This window comes from Solanum verrucosum, unplaced genomic scaffold (genome assembly GCF_900185275.1).
Source record: "Solanum verrucosum unplaced genomic scaffold, falcon-dt-bn FXZP01000234.1, whole genome shotgun sequence".
Taxonomy (NCBI): Eukaryota; Viridiplantae; Streptophyta; class Magnoliopsida; order Solanales; family Solanaceae; genus Solanum; species Solanum verrucosum.
Window position 1 is genome coordinate 172,627 of NW_026020440.1, and position 18,125 is coordinate 190,751.

Sequence of the window (18,125 nt, forward strand, 5' to 3'; positions counted from 1 at the left end):
ATATATAACTTATACATGACATATATAATCTAAACATAACACCTACATATTACTATCAGATTAAACATAAATAGTTATTATCAAATATTTATATAAAATAGTGGTAGTACCTTAATTCTAATGTCTTCCAGCATCTTGATTATTGGTTTTGCCCTTGCTTCCAAAATCCATTTGTTGAATGACTCGGTAAAATTATTTTCACATGAGTGGTTTTTGCAGACAGTGTCAAAAAAGGCCCTGCACCAGTGTTGTGGTGGATACCATAAAAGATCTTTGGCTGCTTGTTTAGACACAGAACCCATAGACTTTAATTGGTCATTAAATTCCTCTTCATAGGTACTCCAAGCAGACCACCAAAACATCTTCTTCATCTGTACACCACTCCAAGACCTGGACCAATTGGCTTCTATGTGCCTTGCACACCATCTATGTTGTGCTTTTGGAAGCAAATCACCAACAGCGCCAATCAAGCCCTGTAACAACAAGAAAAAATAGAATAGAATAACTTTAAAAAATTCAAGTGTATACAATAATTATAATAAAAACTATTAAACACTTGCAAAATTACCTTTTGCATATCAGACATAAGTGTCAATCATTCACCATCTGCCAACCCCAATGAGTTCCTCAACAACTCAATGAACCATTTCCATGTTCTAATAGTTTCTCTATCCACTACTGTCCAAGCAAGTGGATAAAAATGCTTCATTGAATCTTGTCCAAGTGCAACCAATAAAATTCCCTTGAACTTCCCTTTTAAAAAGGTTCCATCTAACCCTATAAATGGCCTCAGCCCAGCTCTCCAGCCACTTTTCAAAGCCTGAATACAAATATACATTCTCAAAAACTTTCTTTGTCCATGTTCCAACAAAGCCTCTTTGGATATGTTTATAATCACATCAGTACCAGGGTTGTTGTCCCTTAACTCTTGAGCATAACCCTCCAATTTATTGAAATCATCAACATAGCTACCATCTAATTTCTCTAGCACAAGTTTTTTGACCCTCTTCATTTTTGAATAACTAATATTATGCCTAAAGTTATCATCTACAATCTTTCTCATTTCATTCACTTTGCACTTAGGATCATTTTGGACCCTCTTCTTGAAGTAGTGTGCTAGAGCTTGTTGAGTAGCTCTTCTATTCTTGAATGCTTCTGGACATGTATGTTTTGTTTGCAAGGTCTTAATTTCAAATCCTTGCCCTTTCTTAACTTCAGAAATCAGACACACAAAAGGACAACCAACAATACACTTTTATCCAACTCTAACAGAGTCACTCTTATCAACCCTAAGGGCAACCTTCCTAGCAATTGAGTAGTAGCTTACAACCCTTTTAGCTTCTTCAAGGTTCTTAAAGCTCATACCTTTTTCCAACTCTTTAAAGTTGTCAAGTTGATCATTAACTTCTCTTTTCTTTTCCAACCTAAAGGATTCCAATTCTTCACTATTGTAGTCACTGGGATAAGGTTCATTTTCATCATTTTCTTCCTCACTTGATTCACCTTCAGTTGCAGCATCTAATGTGACTAGGTAAGGTTCATTTTCATCATTTTCTTCCTCACTTGTTTCACCTTCAGTAGCAGCATCTATTGTGACTAGGTAAGGTTCATTATTGTGGCTGATGTCAATAGCTGGAACAACATCATCCCCCTCATTTACAACAAACAGTTCAAGTACACCAGACCTAACAGACAGTGCTATTTGTATTGTTCTTATGCCAGAATCCCCCTCAATCAAATAATACCTCCCAGAAGGTCCTTTGAGTAGAAGTTGTTGGACCTTACTAAAACCTAACTTTTCATGAAACTCTTCACATATGTCTATATATGACAATAAATCTGGATCATACTCATTCCAAACATGAGTCAATTTTTTAATGTAAATAACAATAGGTGTCAGTACCCACCTACCCCCATAATAGAATAATAGGTCCACCTTGTCAACCATTCTTCAAGAAAAGGACATTATAGACAAAAAAGAAAGAGAAAAAGGCTATTAGACAACAACAAAATATTTTAAAAAACAGAGGAATCTACCAAGAGTAAAGGAATAGGGACCACATTCATCAAAGTAAAACTTTACATACACAAAAACATAGAATACAATACCTAGAATCCAAAAAATAGACCATTCAATAAAATATTTCATACCTAACAACTGTAAAGGTAAATCAAACTAACAAATACACAAATCGAAAAGAATTATAACATAAAGAGAGAGACAACGAATAAAGACAGAAAAGAATAAAACTTGAGACAACAATATAAAAATCCTACTGGAAATCAATATTGTAACACAGTACACTAACATAATTAGACAACACAAAACAAACTATTGTATCACCATAATAATTGTCAAAAAAGAATAGAAAACATGGAACATTTACATTAATAGAGATCGATTCTCAAAACAAGTAAAATCAATAAAAACCTAAACCCTAACTGAAATTTCGAAGTGCACAAAAGTTTTTACTTGAGTTTAAGTCGAGATTGTGAACGAAAATGCCCTTGCAATCTGAGATCTTCACTGATGAGTGTAGTTATTAGGATTGATGTTCTAAATCCTCTGTAGATCGTGAAAAAATTGGAAGAAAATGAAGTGTTTATTTGGGTTTTAGGGTTCTCTTAATTAGATGGGTTTTTTTTGTATTGGGTAAGTAGGGGCGAGTTTGATAACATTTGGGGTGGGTTAAGTTAAAATGGGTGGGTAATGGATGGATTTAAAATTATATTAAATAATTAAATTACAACCAATGGTTGAGTGCCACGTAATTAACAGTATTATTTAATTATTTTAAATTGTAATCTGTTAATGAAGGGGGTAAATTTGAACCCAAAGGTGGATGAGAAGGGTATTTGGGGGCCAATAGGTGGATGGGGGGTAATTGTGTACCATTTCCAATACTTCGAGGGTATTTTAGGCCCTTTTCCGTTGAAACAATGAACAACATTTATAAAGGCAATACACATCCTGCATTATCTCAACCACTAAGCCATAAAAGAAATTAAAACTGACCTCCTAAGTCACACGTTTCTAGTAACTTGGAAATAGCAATCATATACCCTTAAAACTAGGAAAGCAGAAACTAGCTTAAGTAATTAAAATATCTAACAAACCCTCCCTTAAATCGATAAGTCTACAACTTCAGCTTAATAACATCATTCACCATAGCTCTCCCTTAAAGTGCAAACTCCAAGTAGCTTTCTTAACTTTCTGAATGTTGCCAGTTTGAGGGACTTAGTGAAGATATCAGCAGCTTGGTCTTCACTTCTACAGTAGACAACATCAATAACTTTCTTCGTCGTAAGATCTCTCAGGAAGTAAACTTAACATCTATTTGTTTGTTTTGTCCATGCAACATTGAATTCTTTGAAAGCTTAATCGATGAGCCATTGTCGCAGTAAATCAGAATTGGTTCTTACTGTCGAACATGAAGCTCAGCCAATATCTTCTTCAACCAAATTGCTTGGGTAGTGCACACAGTTGCAGCTACAAACTCCGCTTCTGTAGTGGACAATGTAACAATTGGTTGCTTCTTGGAGCACCAAGAAACATCTCTAAATCCAAGCATAAACACATTGGCTGAAGTGTTTTTCATGTCTTCTTTATCTCCAGCAAAATCACTATATGTAAAGCCAATTAACTCTGACTTGCCTTCTTTCTTGTATAGAATACCATAGTCAGTGGTACCTTGTAAATACCTGAGAATTCTTTTAGCAGCCAACGTGAATCTATTTTGGGTGCTTTATGTACCTGCTAACAAGACTAACAGAATACATTATGTCAGGCCTGGTGACTATTAGATACATCAGACATCCCATGAGGTGAGTTTGAGACCTACGAGCAAAGCGAGCACAGCTTCAAACTCTACGAGGTGAGTTTGAGACCTTGCGTATGAAGCCGGGAGAGTCGGTGTCAGTGTACTTCTCACTCACTATGACAATTGCCAACAAAATGCGGATTCATAGAGAGGCTTGAAGACGTCACCATTGTTGAGAAGATCATGCGGTCCATGTTGCCGAAATTCAATTTTGTTATCTGCTCCATTGAAGAGTCCAAAGATCTGGATACTCTTTCACTTGATGAATTGCGAAATTCTTTGATGGTTCATGAGCAGAAGATTGTTCAACAGGATGTAGAAGAGCAAGCATTACAAGTAACCATAACCTCCAAAGATTCTGGGTGCAGAAGGCGCAAGTGTAAGGGAAGAAACTCAGAGAAAACTGAAAAGGGAAATCGAAAAAAAAAATGGTCAGCATGATCATGATCAACGACACTCGTCCAATGGGAAGGAAAGGTTTCAAGATAAGTCTTATATCGAGTGTTATAGATGTCACAGGTATGGTCATTACCGTTTTGAATGTCGTACAAATCTGAAAAATGTACGTGGGGAGAACTCTAATTTTGTAGAAGTAATTGAGGAGGAAGAAGTCTCTTTGTTAATGGTGAGCCAATCCTCAGAACAATACCACAAAAGTTTATGGTATTTAGACACGAGCTGTAGCAACCATTTGTCTGGAGAAAAATCTGCATTTTCTGAACTAGATGAAACTTTTCTCACAATAGTCAAGTTTGGGGATGATTCCCGTATTGCTATCAAAGGAAAAGGGAAGGTGAAACTCCAAACAAAGTCTTCATCTATATATGTAGATTATCTATAATGTTTTATTTGCACCAGACCTGAAAACAAATCTTATAGGTGTGGGTCAACTTCAAGAGAACGGCTACGAAGTGTCTATCAAGCATGGAATTTGCAGGATCCTAGATTCTAATCTTGGATTGATAGCTGAAGCTAAGATGACGACAAATAAGCTTTTCCCACTTGATATGCATAATATTAGCTCTACCAATTTTTGTTTTTCAACAAAGGTGAATAGTCAAGCATGGATTTGGCACTACAGGTATGGGCATTTGAATTTTGGAGGACTGAAAATGTTGCAGCAAAAGAAGATGGTTATGGGTCTTCCTAATCTTGATATGCTTGTAGATATTTGTGAAGATTGTGTCATTGGAAAGCAATCCCGCGATTGCTTTCCAAAACGAAAAGCATGGAGAGCTAAAAGGCAGCTATAGTTGGTTCACTCGGATATTTGTGGACCAATAAACCCAATATCCAATGGAAGAAAACGTTACGTTATAATGCTTATTAATGATTTTAGCCGAAAAACATGGGTTTATTTTCTGCAAGAAAAATTTGAAGCTTTTATCAGTTTCAAAAGCTTCAAAGCTCTTGTTGAGAAGGAGACATGATGTTCCATTAAGATTCTTCGTACTGATCATGAAGGGGAGTATCTTTCACAAGGATTTATAAGTTTTTGTGAGTTTCATGGGATACAACGACAACTTACTGCATCTTATACTCCTCAACAAAATGGAGTATGTGAGAGGAAGAATCGAACAATCATGAACGTTGTGTGAAGCCTTCTACAAAAGAGCCATGTTCCAAAGGCTTTTTGGCCTGAAGCAGTTTGCTGGAGTGTTTATGTGTTGAATAGAAGTTCTTCTCGTGCTAATCAGAATATGACACCACAAGAAGCTTGGAGTGGACAACAACCGGATGTTCAACACTTAAGAGTGTTTGGGTGCATTGCATTTGCTCATGTTCCGGATCAGAAAAGTACAAAGCTTGATGACAAAGCCAATAAGTGTGTTTTCATGGGTGTTAGCAGGGAGTCAAAAGCTTACAAGATGTACAATCCTATCATCAAGATGGTGATTATCAATTGTGATGTGGTGTTTGATGAAGATAATTTTTGGTCATGGGAAGAAAAGCCAAACAACCAACAACTTCATTTGGATCTTTACGATGGAGATAAGGAGCAATAGCAACCAGTAGCCGATGAAGGTGCTTCTACCTTGGTAAATCAAGAAGGCACCAGCTTTCGACCTCAACGAAATCGAAGAAGGCCAACATGGATGGCAGATTATGAGGTGAGTGGAAACGTTCAATCTGTAAATAAAGATTCATCTACATATTTAGCTTTATTTTCTGGTTGTGATCCCGTAAGATTTGAGGATGCCTATAAAAATGTAAAGTGGCAGAAAGCAATGGATGTTGAGATTGTCGCAATTGAAAAGAACAATACTTGGGACCTTACGGATCTTCCAAAAGGCCAAAGATCGATTGGAGTTAAATGGATTTATAAAACCAAACTCAATGAGTATGGTGAAGTTGATAAGTACAAGGTGCATTTGGTGGTGAAAGGATACAAGCAAGAGTATGGTGTGGATTACAAGGAGGTCTTTGCTCACGTAGTCAGACTTAATACTATCCGATTGGTGTTGGCATTGGCAGCTCAAAACAATTGGCCGATTTATCAACTTGATGTAAAAGCAGCCTTTCTACATGGAGAGCTGCAAAAACATGTATATGTTGATCAACCTCCTGGTTATGTGATCCATCAAAGTGAGCATAAAGTTTATAGATTGAAAAATGCTTTATATGGGCTAAAACAAGCTCCCCGAGCTTGGTATAGTCGCATTGATACATACTTTAATCTGGAAAATTTTAGAAAATGTCCATACGAGCATACACTTTATACAAAACTTGAGGATGGGAAACTTGTGATTGTATGCTTATATGTAGACGATTTGATTTATACTGGGAGTGATCCTGCATTTCTTGAAAAATTTAAGCTATCCATGATGACGAGTTTGATATGTTTGATCTTGGCTTGATGCATTACTTTCTGGGCATTGAACTAAAGCAATCAAGTAGTGAAATTTTTATTTCACAAAAGAAATATGTCCAGGAAACATACAGAGGTTTGAAATGCAGAGTTGCAATTCTGTCACAACACCAACAGAGTTGGGACTGAAGTTGGAAAAGAATCCTATAGGAAAGAAGATTGACAACACTCTTTTCAAACAACTCGTGGGATGTCTGATGTATTTAACAGTCACCAGGTCTGACATAATGTATTATGTTAGTCTTGTTAGCAGGTACATGGAGCATCCAAAAGAGATTCATTTGTTGGTAGCTAAAAGAATTCTCAGGTATTTGCAAGGTACCACTGACTATGGTATTCTATACAAGAAAGAAGGAAAGTCAGAGTTAATTGGCTTTACAGATAGTGATTTTGCTGGAGATAAAGAAGACAGGAAAAACACTTCATGTTATATGTTTATGCTTGGATTTGGAGTTGTTTCTTGGTGCTCCAAGAAGCAACCAATTGTTACATTGTCCACTATAGAAGCAGAGTTTGTAGTTGTGCTCGCTTTGCCCTTGCATTTCCCTAGTACTTCTTCTTCATGGAGTCCCAAATTTGCTTTGATTTATCCTTGCAAAGAATTGTTTCCAATATTGAACGATCAATGGCTTGGAAAAGATAATTATTCGCCTTCAAATCTTTCAACTTCAGTGCTTCAAGCTCTGTCTGTTGAGCATTTGTTTGAACAACACCAGCCGCAGGTTCTTGGAATCCACTATCAACGACTGCCCAAAACTCTTTGGACCTCAAAAAGTTTTCCATCAACATGCTCCAATGGTCATAATGACCATCAAAGCGTGGAATAGCAGGTTGAACAAAACTCTCTGAAGCCATCACTCACTCACAATTAAAGCACATTCACCCTCACTAGCTCTTGATACCACTATTAGAAAACTGGGAAGAAATCAAGATAAACTCAAAAGAGTTTGGGAGGTAGTAAACCTCTCACTAAACTGAAACAATGAACAGCCTTTATAAAGGCAATACACATCCTACATTATCTCAACCACTAAGCCATAAAAGAAATTAAAACTGACCTACTAAGTCACACGTTTCCAGTAACTTGGAAATAGCAACCATATACCCTTAAACTAGGAAAGCAGAAACTAGCTTAATTAATTAAAATATCTAACAATATATTTGAACAATTATCGTGGTACTTGTAACAATGCGGTTGAATTAGCAAATCACACGCTAAATTATTTTCTTGAGTTATTTGCCGTAGGTTAATAATACTATGTTAAGCGTTTTGTCAACAACTCTAAGCCTATTCGACTATTCCAAACGGTCATTGATTGATCGTGACGTGCATGTGACATTTCATCTCTATCAACTAAATAAGGCTAACGAGTATATCTCCTATCCACGTTAGTGAATTATTCACCTTTCCCTAATTAAGGTTCACAACCAAGCCCTACTTTATCTTATTATATATACACACAGATTTTCTCTTTCAAGTTCAATTTACATGCCACAGATAGTATTCGATAATTGATCGAAGAATCAAATAATTAATTAGGCTCAAGAAAAGTAAATAACTAAATATTGAAAATCTGTATAAGCATTCAATTATCAAACAACAACCTTCATGTTCGTACATAACCCTAGATATTAAAAATTTAACTACTCATAAAAAATGCATGAATAGCATATGTTCAATGATTAAATTGAAAAGAAATAAATGAAAACCTACGAAAACAAAGTTCTTCTCCTTTCTCTGCATTCTTCCTCCGATCAACCTCTCAAAAAATGAGTTTGGGTTGTATTCATAGACTTCTCAAAAGTTCCGGGATGAAAATACCCTTTAAAATGATCAAACTAAAAAACTACCCGAATTTTGCCTTGTGGCGCCACCCAGTGTGGCGCCATAGGCTAATTGTAACAAACCGAAATCCTCACTATATTAATAAGAGAACGGGAACACCATTACAAATTTAAGATTCTAATTGCAATACTCAAATAACCAAATTATCATGGAAATATTGAAATAACAAGTAACTAAAGATCGAGATAAGAATGGGGATGAGAAATTTAGACTCTAGAAGAAGAGGAGAGGACAAACATTTTCTTCAATATGCATAAACCCTAAATCGCTGACCACTACCCCATTTAATGGAACCGTTCTCACACCCACTACTCGACCCGAATCCTAAATTAGCCTGGACCTATTCGTTGCTCTCGGCCCAATAGATCTTGTTAGCCCAATAACTACTTGTGTGACATTAGTATCCATATTGGGTTGGACTTGATTCATAACACTAATCGGGGATTTGAAAACTCTCCAAGTATAATTCATAGAATAAATACTCAAAAAGACACTTTAAAGCATCAAATGTGTGCCAATCGATAGCAAAAATGTATTGACTTATAGTCTCACATCAAGAATTTTTTAAGTATTCGTTTCATACTCATCATATATTATACGTGACAACAATCGATCTATGATTTATCCAACAGTAACTTTCCTTATTGGCCTAATTAGACTACACATAAATATTATTCTTTCTTCACTTTGCTTTCAGCATATTTCTTTAATTCTTTACAAATTATAATGGTGGGATCGATTGCTTTTTTTTAGTTTATTATTATTCCTTTGGTGTCTTTGTTTACACCCAAGGATGCAGGCAGGTGTTCGCATTATCGTTACGAGTACGATAGAAATTCAATAGCTTTTACACAAATATTATATTCGTCAATAAAAATTTTTTAATAAAAATAAATTTAAAACTCATAAACTCGAAATTCTAGTTATGTCTCTCATCATTACGAGCGCACTGTGACGGTCCAAAGCTTTACCAAATTGCACTTTCTTAATAGTTGTAATATATGCATTCTAACTTCTTCTTTTTTTAACCGCAGCCGCTTTTAAGGTAAGCACGGTAATAGACTGCAAACCACATAGAATATGTAAATCACATTAGGCAAGCCTTATGAGACAGACTCGACTGAGAAGGCATTTGAGGAGGGGATGAATCCCTAGTCATACATGTGGAAGACCACCCTCCAAATCAATTGAGGTATCCCGAAAACACATGTACTCATCATCTTAATGTTAATTAGGAAAATTATAGGTAAAGTTAATTATTGACACGAATATGATCCTCTTTAATGACTATCTAAAAACCATGTGTAGAATCATGAAGATAATTTGTCTGCTATTATGGCCCATAAGGAATACTCCCTCTGTCCACTTTTATTTGTCATGTTGCGCTTTTCGAAAGTCAATTTGACTCATTTTTAAAGTTAAATTAGATTACGTTAATTTGATTTTTTTATAAAAAAAATTAGATATTCAAAAACTATACGAAAAGTACTATAAGTTGCAATTTTTTGCATATCAATATGATGAAAATATACATCGAAAAATGTTGGTCAAAGTTCTTATTGTTTGACTCTATAAAAGGAAACCATGACAATTACTTGTGGACGGAGGGAGTATCTCCTTGAAATTTTAGTCTCAAAGTAATTAAACAATTCACACACTAAACGAGTAACACGTGATTAAGTTTCCAAGAAACTTAATTAAAATTCCTTAACCCTTCCCTATTTATTTGCTCTGTTCTAACTCTGTTTTCCCCATCTCAAATTTGGTTATTTCCTAAAATATTTAGAAATGGGAAAGAACCAAATCACTATCAACGATAGTACTATTCAATCCCAAGGAATTTGTGAAAAAAAATTCAAAATAGTGAATATAAAACCAGTTTCTCTTGAGTTAAATCGCCAGCAACTTCCATCGCAAGGGACATATCAGAACTTGTCTTCTGACTCCAACATGGTATACTACTATTGAATAAACTGTACTCTTGTTGTTTCAATTTATATGACTTATTTTTCTTTTTAGTCCGTCTAAAAAAGAATGATACATTTCTATATTTAGTAATAATTTAACTTTAAAATATTTATTTTACCTTTAATGAAATGATTTCTAGCTACACAAATATCTATGACTTATTTTAGACTACAAGTTTTAAAAATCTTTATTTTTTAAACTTCGTGTCAAGTCAAACTAACGGATATAAATTGGGATGGAGGGAGTACTTGTTATGTGTCATGCTTCTTCATGTCTTGAGTGAGTCTGATTCTTCTTTTATCTCTTTTAGGTCCAACAAATGAAAATACTTTATTGCTAATTAATTAACTTGAACCCAAGATCTCTTACCTGATTTAATAACATGTTGAAATTGTGTAATCATATATTAGTTAATTGATGTATTTGTTATGCCTCCTTATATGTGCGTCTAGTTTTTTTTCACGTACCGCATCAAACACGTGAAAATGTTAATAGTATGATCATCTCATTTACAAGATTATAGTATTTAATTAGTTATATTATGTCTGAACAGGTCCTCGTAGAATATAATCACATTGGAGGAGACATGAATAGTGCAACAACTCACAAGTTTAAGACTGAACCAATGAAAGCTATGAACAAGTCCTCTATAAAGAACAATATGATCTCTATAGTTCATCATCATCAAATAAATGAATTAGATGATAATGAAAGGTTTTCTAATTATATTGATCATGTGAAAAACAAGATGAGAAATATGTCTAATTTTGATGATGATCATAAAGTCACTCATCATAACTATATTATTGACCGCTCCAAGATCAACATTAATTAGAAGTACTATACACAGAGTTATGTATGAATAATTTTATCATATGCTTTAATTAAATAAGGAGAGTTTTGTTGAGTGCTATATATAAATTGATTTTTATTATACTTCATGTTTGTAATAGAAAAGATTGAATATTGGAAAAAGGAAAGAAGTTTTTTTATTGTTTGGTGTATAAGAATAACTTTCTCCCGCTAATCATCTTAAAGGACTTTTGATGGGAGTACCAGTTATTGTATGTGTTATTTAATCTATTCTTCCCAATAAACTAAATATCACACCAACCATCATAGAGCCTATACAAGCACTTATTTTACGCTATCTTGAAATGCAATCCTTCTTCGAACTCTGTATGAATACGAAATATTTTATGTATAAAACTATTTTAATCAACTTAAAATAGATTTAGTCGACTTATACATGATTGTTCAGCTAGCTGACTCTAGTGATTTGCATCACAGTTAGTGTTTCAAACACGAGATACTGATGAGTTGAAAGATTATTTAGTTGAGTCACGTGAAAGTTGGTTAGGATATCATGATCATAAAAAAAGTTATGATTGATGCCTAGGCAAACATGCCTTCAGCCTAAGCCTGTCAATTGAGCCGGTTTGTCTGACTTCAGCCCATTAAGGTCGGAGTAAGCCCAAAACTGACACCTGACCCACGTACTAAGTGGAATGAGACGGTGCGGATAATTTTTGGCATGAGCTCGGTAAGCCGGCCCGATAAGAGACCGGTCGACAGCCCACTGATTCACCAGCTTGGTAACGAATTTTTTTTAATAATATTTTTATATAATTTTCAATAAATGGTTATATATAGTAATCAAAATTATTTAATTGAAATTATACTAATTTTATGAAAAAACTAATTAATATATATTAGAAGTCTATGTATAATATAGTGTAAGCATTCTACTATAATTAATAGATAGTATATAGTGTGTGTGTTTAGTTATATTAAAAGTGTATATATAAATAATAAAATGTAATCAATTTATTGTCAACAATAGTTAAAATTATTACAAAATTAAATAGATAACAATACATTCTATTCTATTCTATTCTATTCTATTCTACTATATTATAAAAGAGAGTTTAGGCCCAAGTATAATATATAATATTCAAGACTGGGACTTTTCCCAATCTTGAATATTATATATTATACTTGTGGGACTTTTAAAATTCTATTTTATACCCAAGTATAATATATAATATTCAAGATTGAGACTTTCTTGAATATTATATAGTAGAATTTACTATATAGTAGAACTTGGGCATAAACTCCCTTTTAAAATAATATAGAATATGTATATATATATCTCACAAATGAAAAAGTCTCAATCAAGGAAGCAACATATATCATTTACAAATGACTTAAAAAGCTTTAAAATATTTAAAAGCTATATATAATTAAATATTAATTAATATTAATACTAAAAAGAGAGTTTAGGCCCAAGTATAATATATAATATTCAAGATTGGGACTTTCTTGAATATTATATATTATATTTTATTATATAGTAGAACTTGGGCATAAACTCCCTTTTAAAATAATATAGATTATGTATATATATATATATATATATATATATATATATATATATATATATCTCACAAATGGAAAAGTCTCAATCAAGGAAGCAACATATATCATTTACAAATGACTTAAAAAGCTTTAAAATATTTAAAAGCTATATAATAAAATACGTTGACTCTCAGAATTCTATCAGGCTCACATATATTGAGACAGAAAAAATAACACATATCATTTTAATATTACCAAAAAAGTATCATAAATAATAATAATTAACAACTTAAAATATCTGAAAGACATTTTAAAAGGGTTAATTTTGTAATTTTATCCATATCACATAAATTAGGACAAAGTGACCAGTAATGTACATTATTTCAAAGTTAGATAAAAATATTATAAATCACAATAATTAATAACTTCAAACATTTTTTTTTTAAAAATGAAAATTTGGATGACCCTCCAAATTTCATTTGTGTCACATAAATTGAGACAACAAAAATAACATATATTGGGTCCATTTTAATTTATTTGTCTTATTTTTTTTATATTTAAAAATTGCGTAAAAATACTATAAATCATAATAATTGACAACATAAAATATGTTTTGAAAAAAAATAATAAAAAATTCCACTAATTCTTGAAGTGAATCTATCGTAAAAATACTATAAATCATGATAATTGACAACATAAAATATTTCAAAAATATTGTATGTGGGTAGTTTTATTATGCCTTAAATAGCGTCAAAGAAAGTACAAGTTTGTAATAAAAAAACTTATTCCTTTATCCACACAAACAATCGCTTCAAAAACTCGGTTATTAGCCCCAAAAAATACCATTTATATTATTGGGCCGTGCTATGCACGGGCAACTTTATCTAGTTATATTGATAATTGACTCAAACTTTCGAATTGATAAATAGTGATGAAAAAAATGTCTGAGTCCAGCCCGTTAGCCCGACGGGCCAAAACTCGGCCCTGGCCCATTAGACCCGGTAGAATTGCCTAACGGGTCACAGGCCTTTTTTTCTTGGAATTACTGTTGAGACCAATACAGGCCCATCCCATTAGTGGGGAACCCAATCCGGTATATTGAGAAGGTGTATTTGTAATGCCCGATTCAACCTAGTTAACACGCTTACTTCAGCTTAATGATGTTGAGCGCAACTTGAGTCCAAAGACTTGATGGTTTACGAAATTATGCAATTCAGACAATTCCTTTGAGTATGTATTATAATTGAAATTTTGTGGGTGAAAAAAGTAATTCAACTTAGAAAAGCTCATTCTTAAAAAAGTTAGGAAAATCTTTTCAACCTATATCCAACCATTATTTTGCCAAAAAAATGATTTTGACACATTGTGCCCTCCAATTCCTTGATTTTCCAAAAAGAAGGGGTCTACCCTGTTGGCATCATAAACATAGACTCACAGAGACTCCAAAACCAATCAATGTGAGATTCTTTTCCAAAGCAAGAACCCATTGTACTTTAGTCTACCCACTTTGTTTGGATGGTTGTAACACATTGCTCCATAGTTGAATTATTTTAATAAATATAATATTTGGATAAAATTATATTACTTTCAATCATTGCATAATGTCTCTTCACGTCTTTTTTTTCTTCTCATTGGAGTTATTTAATAAAGACTTGATAGGGTAAGGAAGAAGGGGGAACCCAAATATCCAGGAAAAAGCATACTATTTATTGGAAAAACGGTTCACATATCAACAAATTTGAAGAATAAATCTACAAGAAAAAATGGTACATATAAAATAGGAGTATAACTAGATAATAAGAAAAAGTAACAACAACAAACTTAGTGCAATCCCACGTGTGGGTACACCTGTGTTACCCCTTATCCTTAAGAATGAAGAAATGTTGTTTTCAAAAGATCCTCCTCCATTGAACAAATAGTGAAAAATACATTTAGTAACAAACATAAAAAAGAACAACATAATAAAATTCCGAGATAAAATAATAGGTGGTGATAGAAATTTTAAACTAAGAGAAAAAAAGGAATAATACTAAAATTAAAGAAAGGAAATGAAATCCCCCAGACTACTAACTAACCTTCTATCTTTCGGCCTCCACACCCTCAAAATTGTTATTATATTGTGTTCAAAATAGTAACTTAACAACCCAATTCTGTTTATAATCATAAGATAGAAAAAGAGAAATACTTTAACAGAATTTCAGAAGAACAGAAAATATTCCGAGTCTACAAATTGTTTGTGTCCAAATTATAACCCTCTCACTATTATCAAGAAATTGTGTTACTTTCTCCGAGATAGAATAAAAAATATTTCTTGCACCACTACATCATGCACCATGTTTTTTTAATACATGTGTCCTCCAATTGACAACATACAATGTTAAGGGTAAGACCAGTACATAGTGACAAATACAAGGCCAACACATAGTGACATGTTTGACCTGTCTTGAAACACAAGCCAAGGAATTTGACATGCGTACAAATCAATAACAAGAAAATTCTTAAGGAAGTCGATTGGTGGGATTCCTCAAAGGGTGTACCGCCAACTGATCTTGATTTTTTTGAAAAAAGTCCAAAATCTCTTTTGGAACATAATGGTAAAATATGTTTTGATTCTATTTTTTAGTACGAATATGAATCATGAAAGTGTGACCTAACAATTCTTTAGACTTTCATAAATTTTTTTAAAAAATAATGATATGATCACACCAAATTGATATTAAATAATATAAGACTTTTCGTCATTATTACAAAATGATGGATTAAACAATATAATATAATAAAATTTAAAATACAATTAAAACAAAATATTATATTTAAACTAACAACACAATACAATACAATACAATACAACAGGTGGCAACCATCCATATGGAATCTTGTTAATTAGGCAAGTATCAGACAAGAATATGATTCCCTTAATGACTAATGTCCATTTTACACCTTGTAGAATCTTTTTAAAGAAACATGATTAAATAAATCAATCTCCATAATATATAATCTCCATCTCCTCTGCATCCAACCTTCTTCCAAGGTTGTCTATTTCCCAAACTTAGTCTAAAATGGAAAAGAACCAAACCATCACCAATCACACTCAATCTCAAGGCAAAGGAGTTTGTGAAAAGATTTTCAAAGCACTAAATCTAACTTCAATTTTTCGATATTTTTCCCGAAATCCCAAATCAGAAATAGCAACTAGTGATCATCATCAGAGAAGCGACCCTGCTAGAGTCACGGAATTCAAGCTAGTTTTTCCTCAACAAGATCAAAACTTGTCTTTTGTCTCAAATAAGGTACATGTGGAATATAATCATAGTGAAGTAACCATGTCTAAAACAGAATCCCCTGTACATATGCTTCCAGAGAAAGATTATTCAGAGAGTGCCAGGTTTTCTACGTATATCAATCACGTCAAGAGCAAGATTATGTCTAGCTATGATGATGATGATGATGATGATGATAAACATAAACACCGTATCGATCCATCCAAGTTTGATATCAGAACTACAGCTATTGCTTGTGGGGGTCAAGGCTAGCACTTTGAACAATATTAGCAAACTTGTATGTTTAGCTATCAAAATAATTTAGATAAGGATATAACTTGTTTAGTGCTCTATGTATTTGTTATATATGTTAGTAGTACTATATGTTTTAGCAAAGATTGAACTTTGGAAAAAAATAAAATAAGAGAGGGGCTATTAAGCTTTTGTTTATACTTTGTCTGTGAGTGATGGATTATGAGACTTACTTTATCATCCTTTGATTGGAGTAGGGACGGAACCAAGTGGGAGCAAGGGGTTCATATGAAGCACCTTGAATATTACATTGTATATTTAAGGTTAAAGTTATTATTTCTAGTTTGATAAGGGAAAGCATAGAAAATGAATCACCTAATGAAGGTTATGAAGTTCGACATCAATAAAGAGAAAGACTTTCCTCTAAAATGCTAGATTCCATCGTTCATGCTTCTGGTTCCGTGGAAGGTGAAAGGGCCAGGGACAGAACTCCGGGCACATAACTCATGGGGAAGCACTCTCCAGTTGAGAGGAAGAAACTTAGAATGTCGTAGCCGCTCATGCTTATTTTGGCCGATTGATCTTCCAATATGTTAGTTTCAACAAGTTTATATATATAATAGATGTTGAGTATCTTTGTGTGTTATGAATTAAATCTGGAATGTGGAGATACAAGCAATATCGGAAACCAGCTAATGTCTTTCTTTGTGTTAGTTGTGCTGCTATTTTAGAGCAATGGTAAAATGTGTGACCTATAGGTCATGAGTTTAAGCTATGGAAAATAATTACTAATGCTTGTATTAAGGTACACTGTTTATATCATACTCCTAAAGATATGATTTCCTTTCCTGAGTCTTATTAACGCGGAATATTTTGTGCTTCAAACTATCTTTTTTACATTAGTTGTGCTCATTGAAGTAATTATCCCAGATTTATTCTTTGAAGTTTGGTAACCTCTGTTTTTTAAAAAATTATTATTTTGGTTCTAGCAATACTGGGAACCAGCTGGGGTCATCATTTTTTACACATTCTGTTTTTATTGGTTGAATACACTAGATATGTACATCTAACCAAAAATATTTGATTTATATTACTTGATCACTTATTAAATAAGAATAGAATTAATTAATTTTTTCCCACTTTATCCATATAATTGATATGGCCTTTCAAAATTTAAACAAATTTTAAAGATTCAAAAATTCCTTTTACAAAAAGCTAATTAATATGAACAAAGAACAAAATAATAAAATTAATTGGTCTATTAATAATCTCATTTCTTAATCACAATGTAAAATAGAAAACGCACCTCTATAGGACGGAGGTAGTAATAATTTAGGAGTAGATACTGGATCCAAAATGCAATTATCATTCAAGTAATAGTTTTTCAGCTAGGTCTCTCTAGCCCAATAATTTATTCGTAACAAACTGGAATATATGTCTAGGTTTTTCTTTTTTTTGTTGCTTTGTTGTTGTTGACAAAAGCAAACTGCTACTCCATTTGTCTCAATTTATATGACACGCTTTCATTTTTAATCAATTTTAAAAAATAACACATTGTAATATTTAGTAATAATTTAACTTTAAAATGTCAATTTTGTCTTTAATGAGATGTTTAATAGTCATACATATATTTAAGACTTATTTTAAACCAAGAATTTCAAAAAACTTTTTTCCTTAAATTTCATATCAAATCAAACTGTATCATATAGAAGAAAATTTACCTAAATACTCATCTTATTTTACAATAATCT

The 18,125-nt window shown here is 32.9% G+C and overlaps 2 protein-coding genes and 1 pseudogene across 2 annotated transcripts; 2 read left to right on the forward strand and 1 right to left on the reverse strand.

Moving 5' to 3' along the window:
• Positions 1 to 668: 668 nt before the first annotated feature.
• Positions 669 to 1,948, reverse strand: LOC125808228 (uncharacterized; annotated as a pseudogene).
• Positions 1,949 to 4,004: 2,056 nt separating this feature from the next.
• LOC125808229 (uncharacterized) lies at positions 4,005 to 5,827 on the forward strand. The gene is made up of 4 exons (XM_049487952.1): positions 4,005 to 4,252; positions 4,341 to 4,588; positions 4,680 to 5,064; positions 5,497 to 5,827. Exons 1-4 carry the CDS (start codon positions 4,005 to 4,007, stop codon positions 5,825 to 5,827), a joined length of 1,212 nt encoding a protein of 403 aa, XP_049343909.1.
• Positions 5,828 to 10,324: 4,497 nt separating this feature from the next.
• LOC125808275 (uncharacterized) lies at positions 10,325 to 11,440 on the forward strand. Its single transcript, XM_049487995.1, has 2 exons — positions 10,325 to 10,489; positions 11,058 to 11,440. Exons 1-2 carry the CDS (start codon positions 10,325 to 10,327, stop codon positions 11,337 to 11,339), a joined length of 447 nt encoding a protein of 148 aa, XP_049343952.1. The 3' UTR covers positions 11,340 to 11,440.
• The last annotated feature ends 6,685 nt before the right edge of the window (positions 11,441 to 18,125 follow it).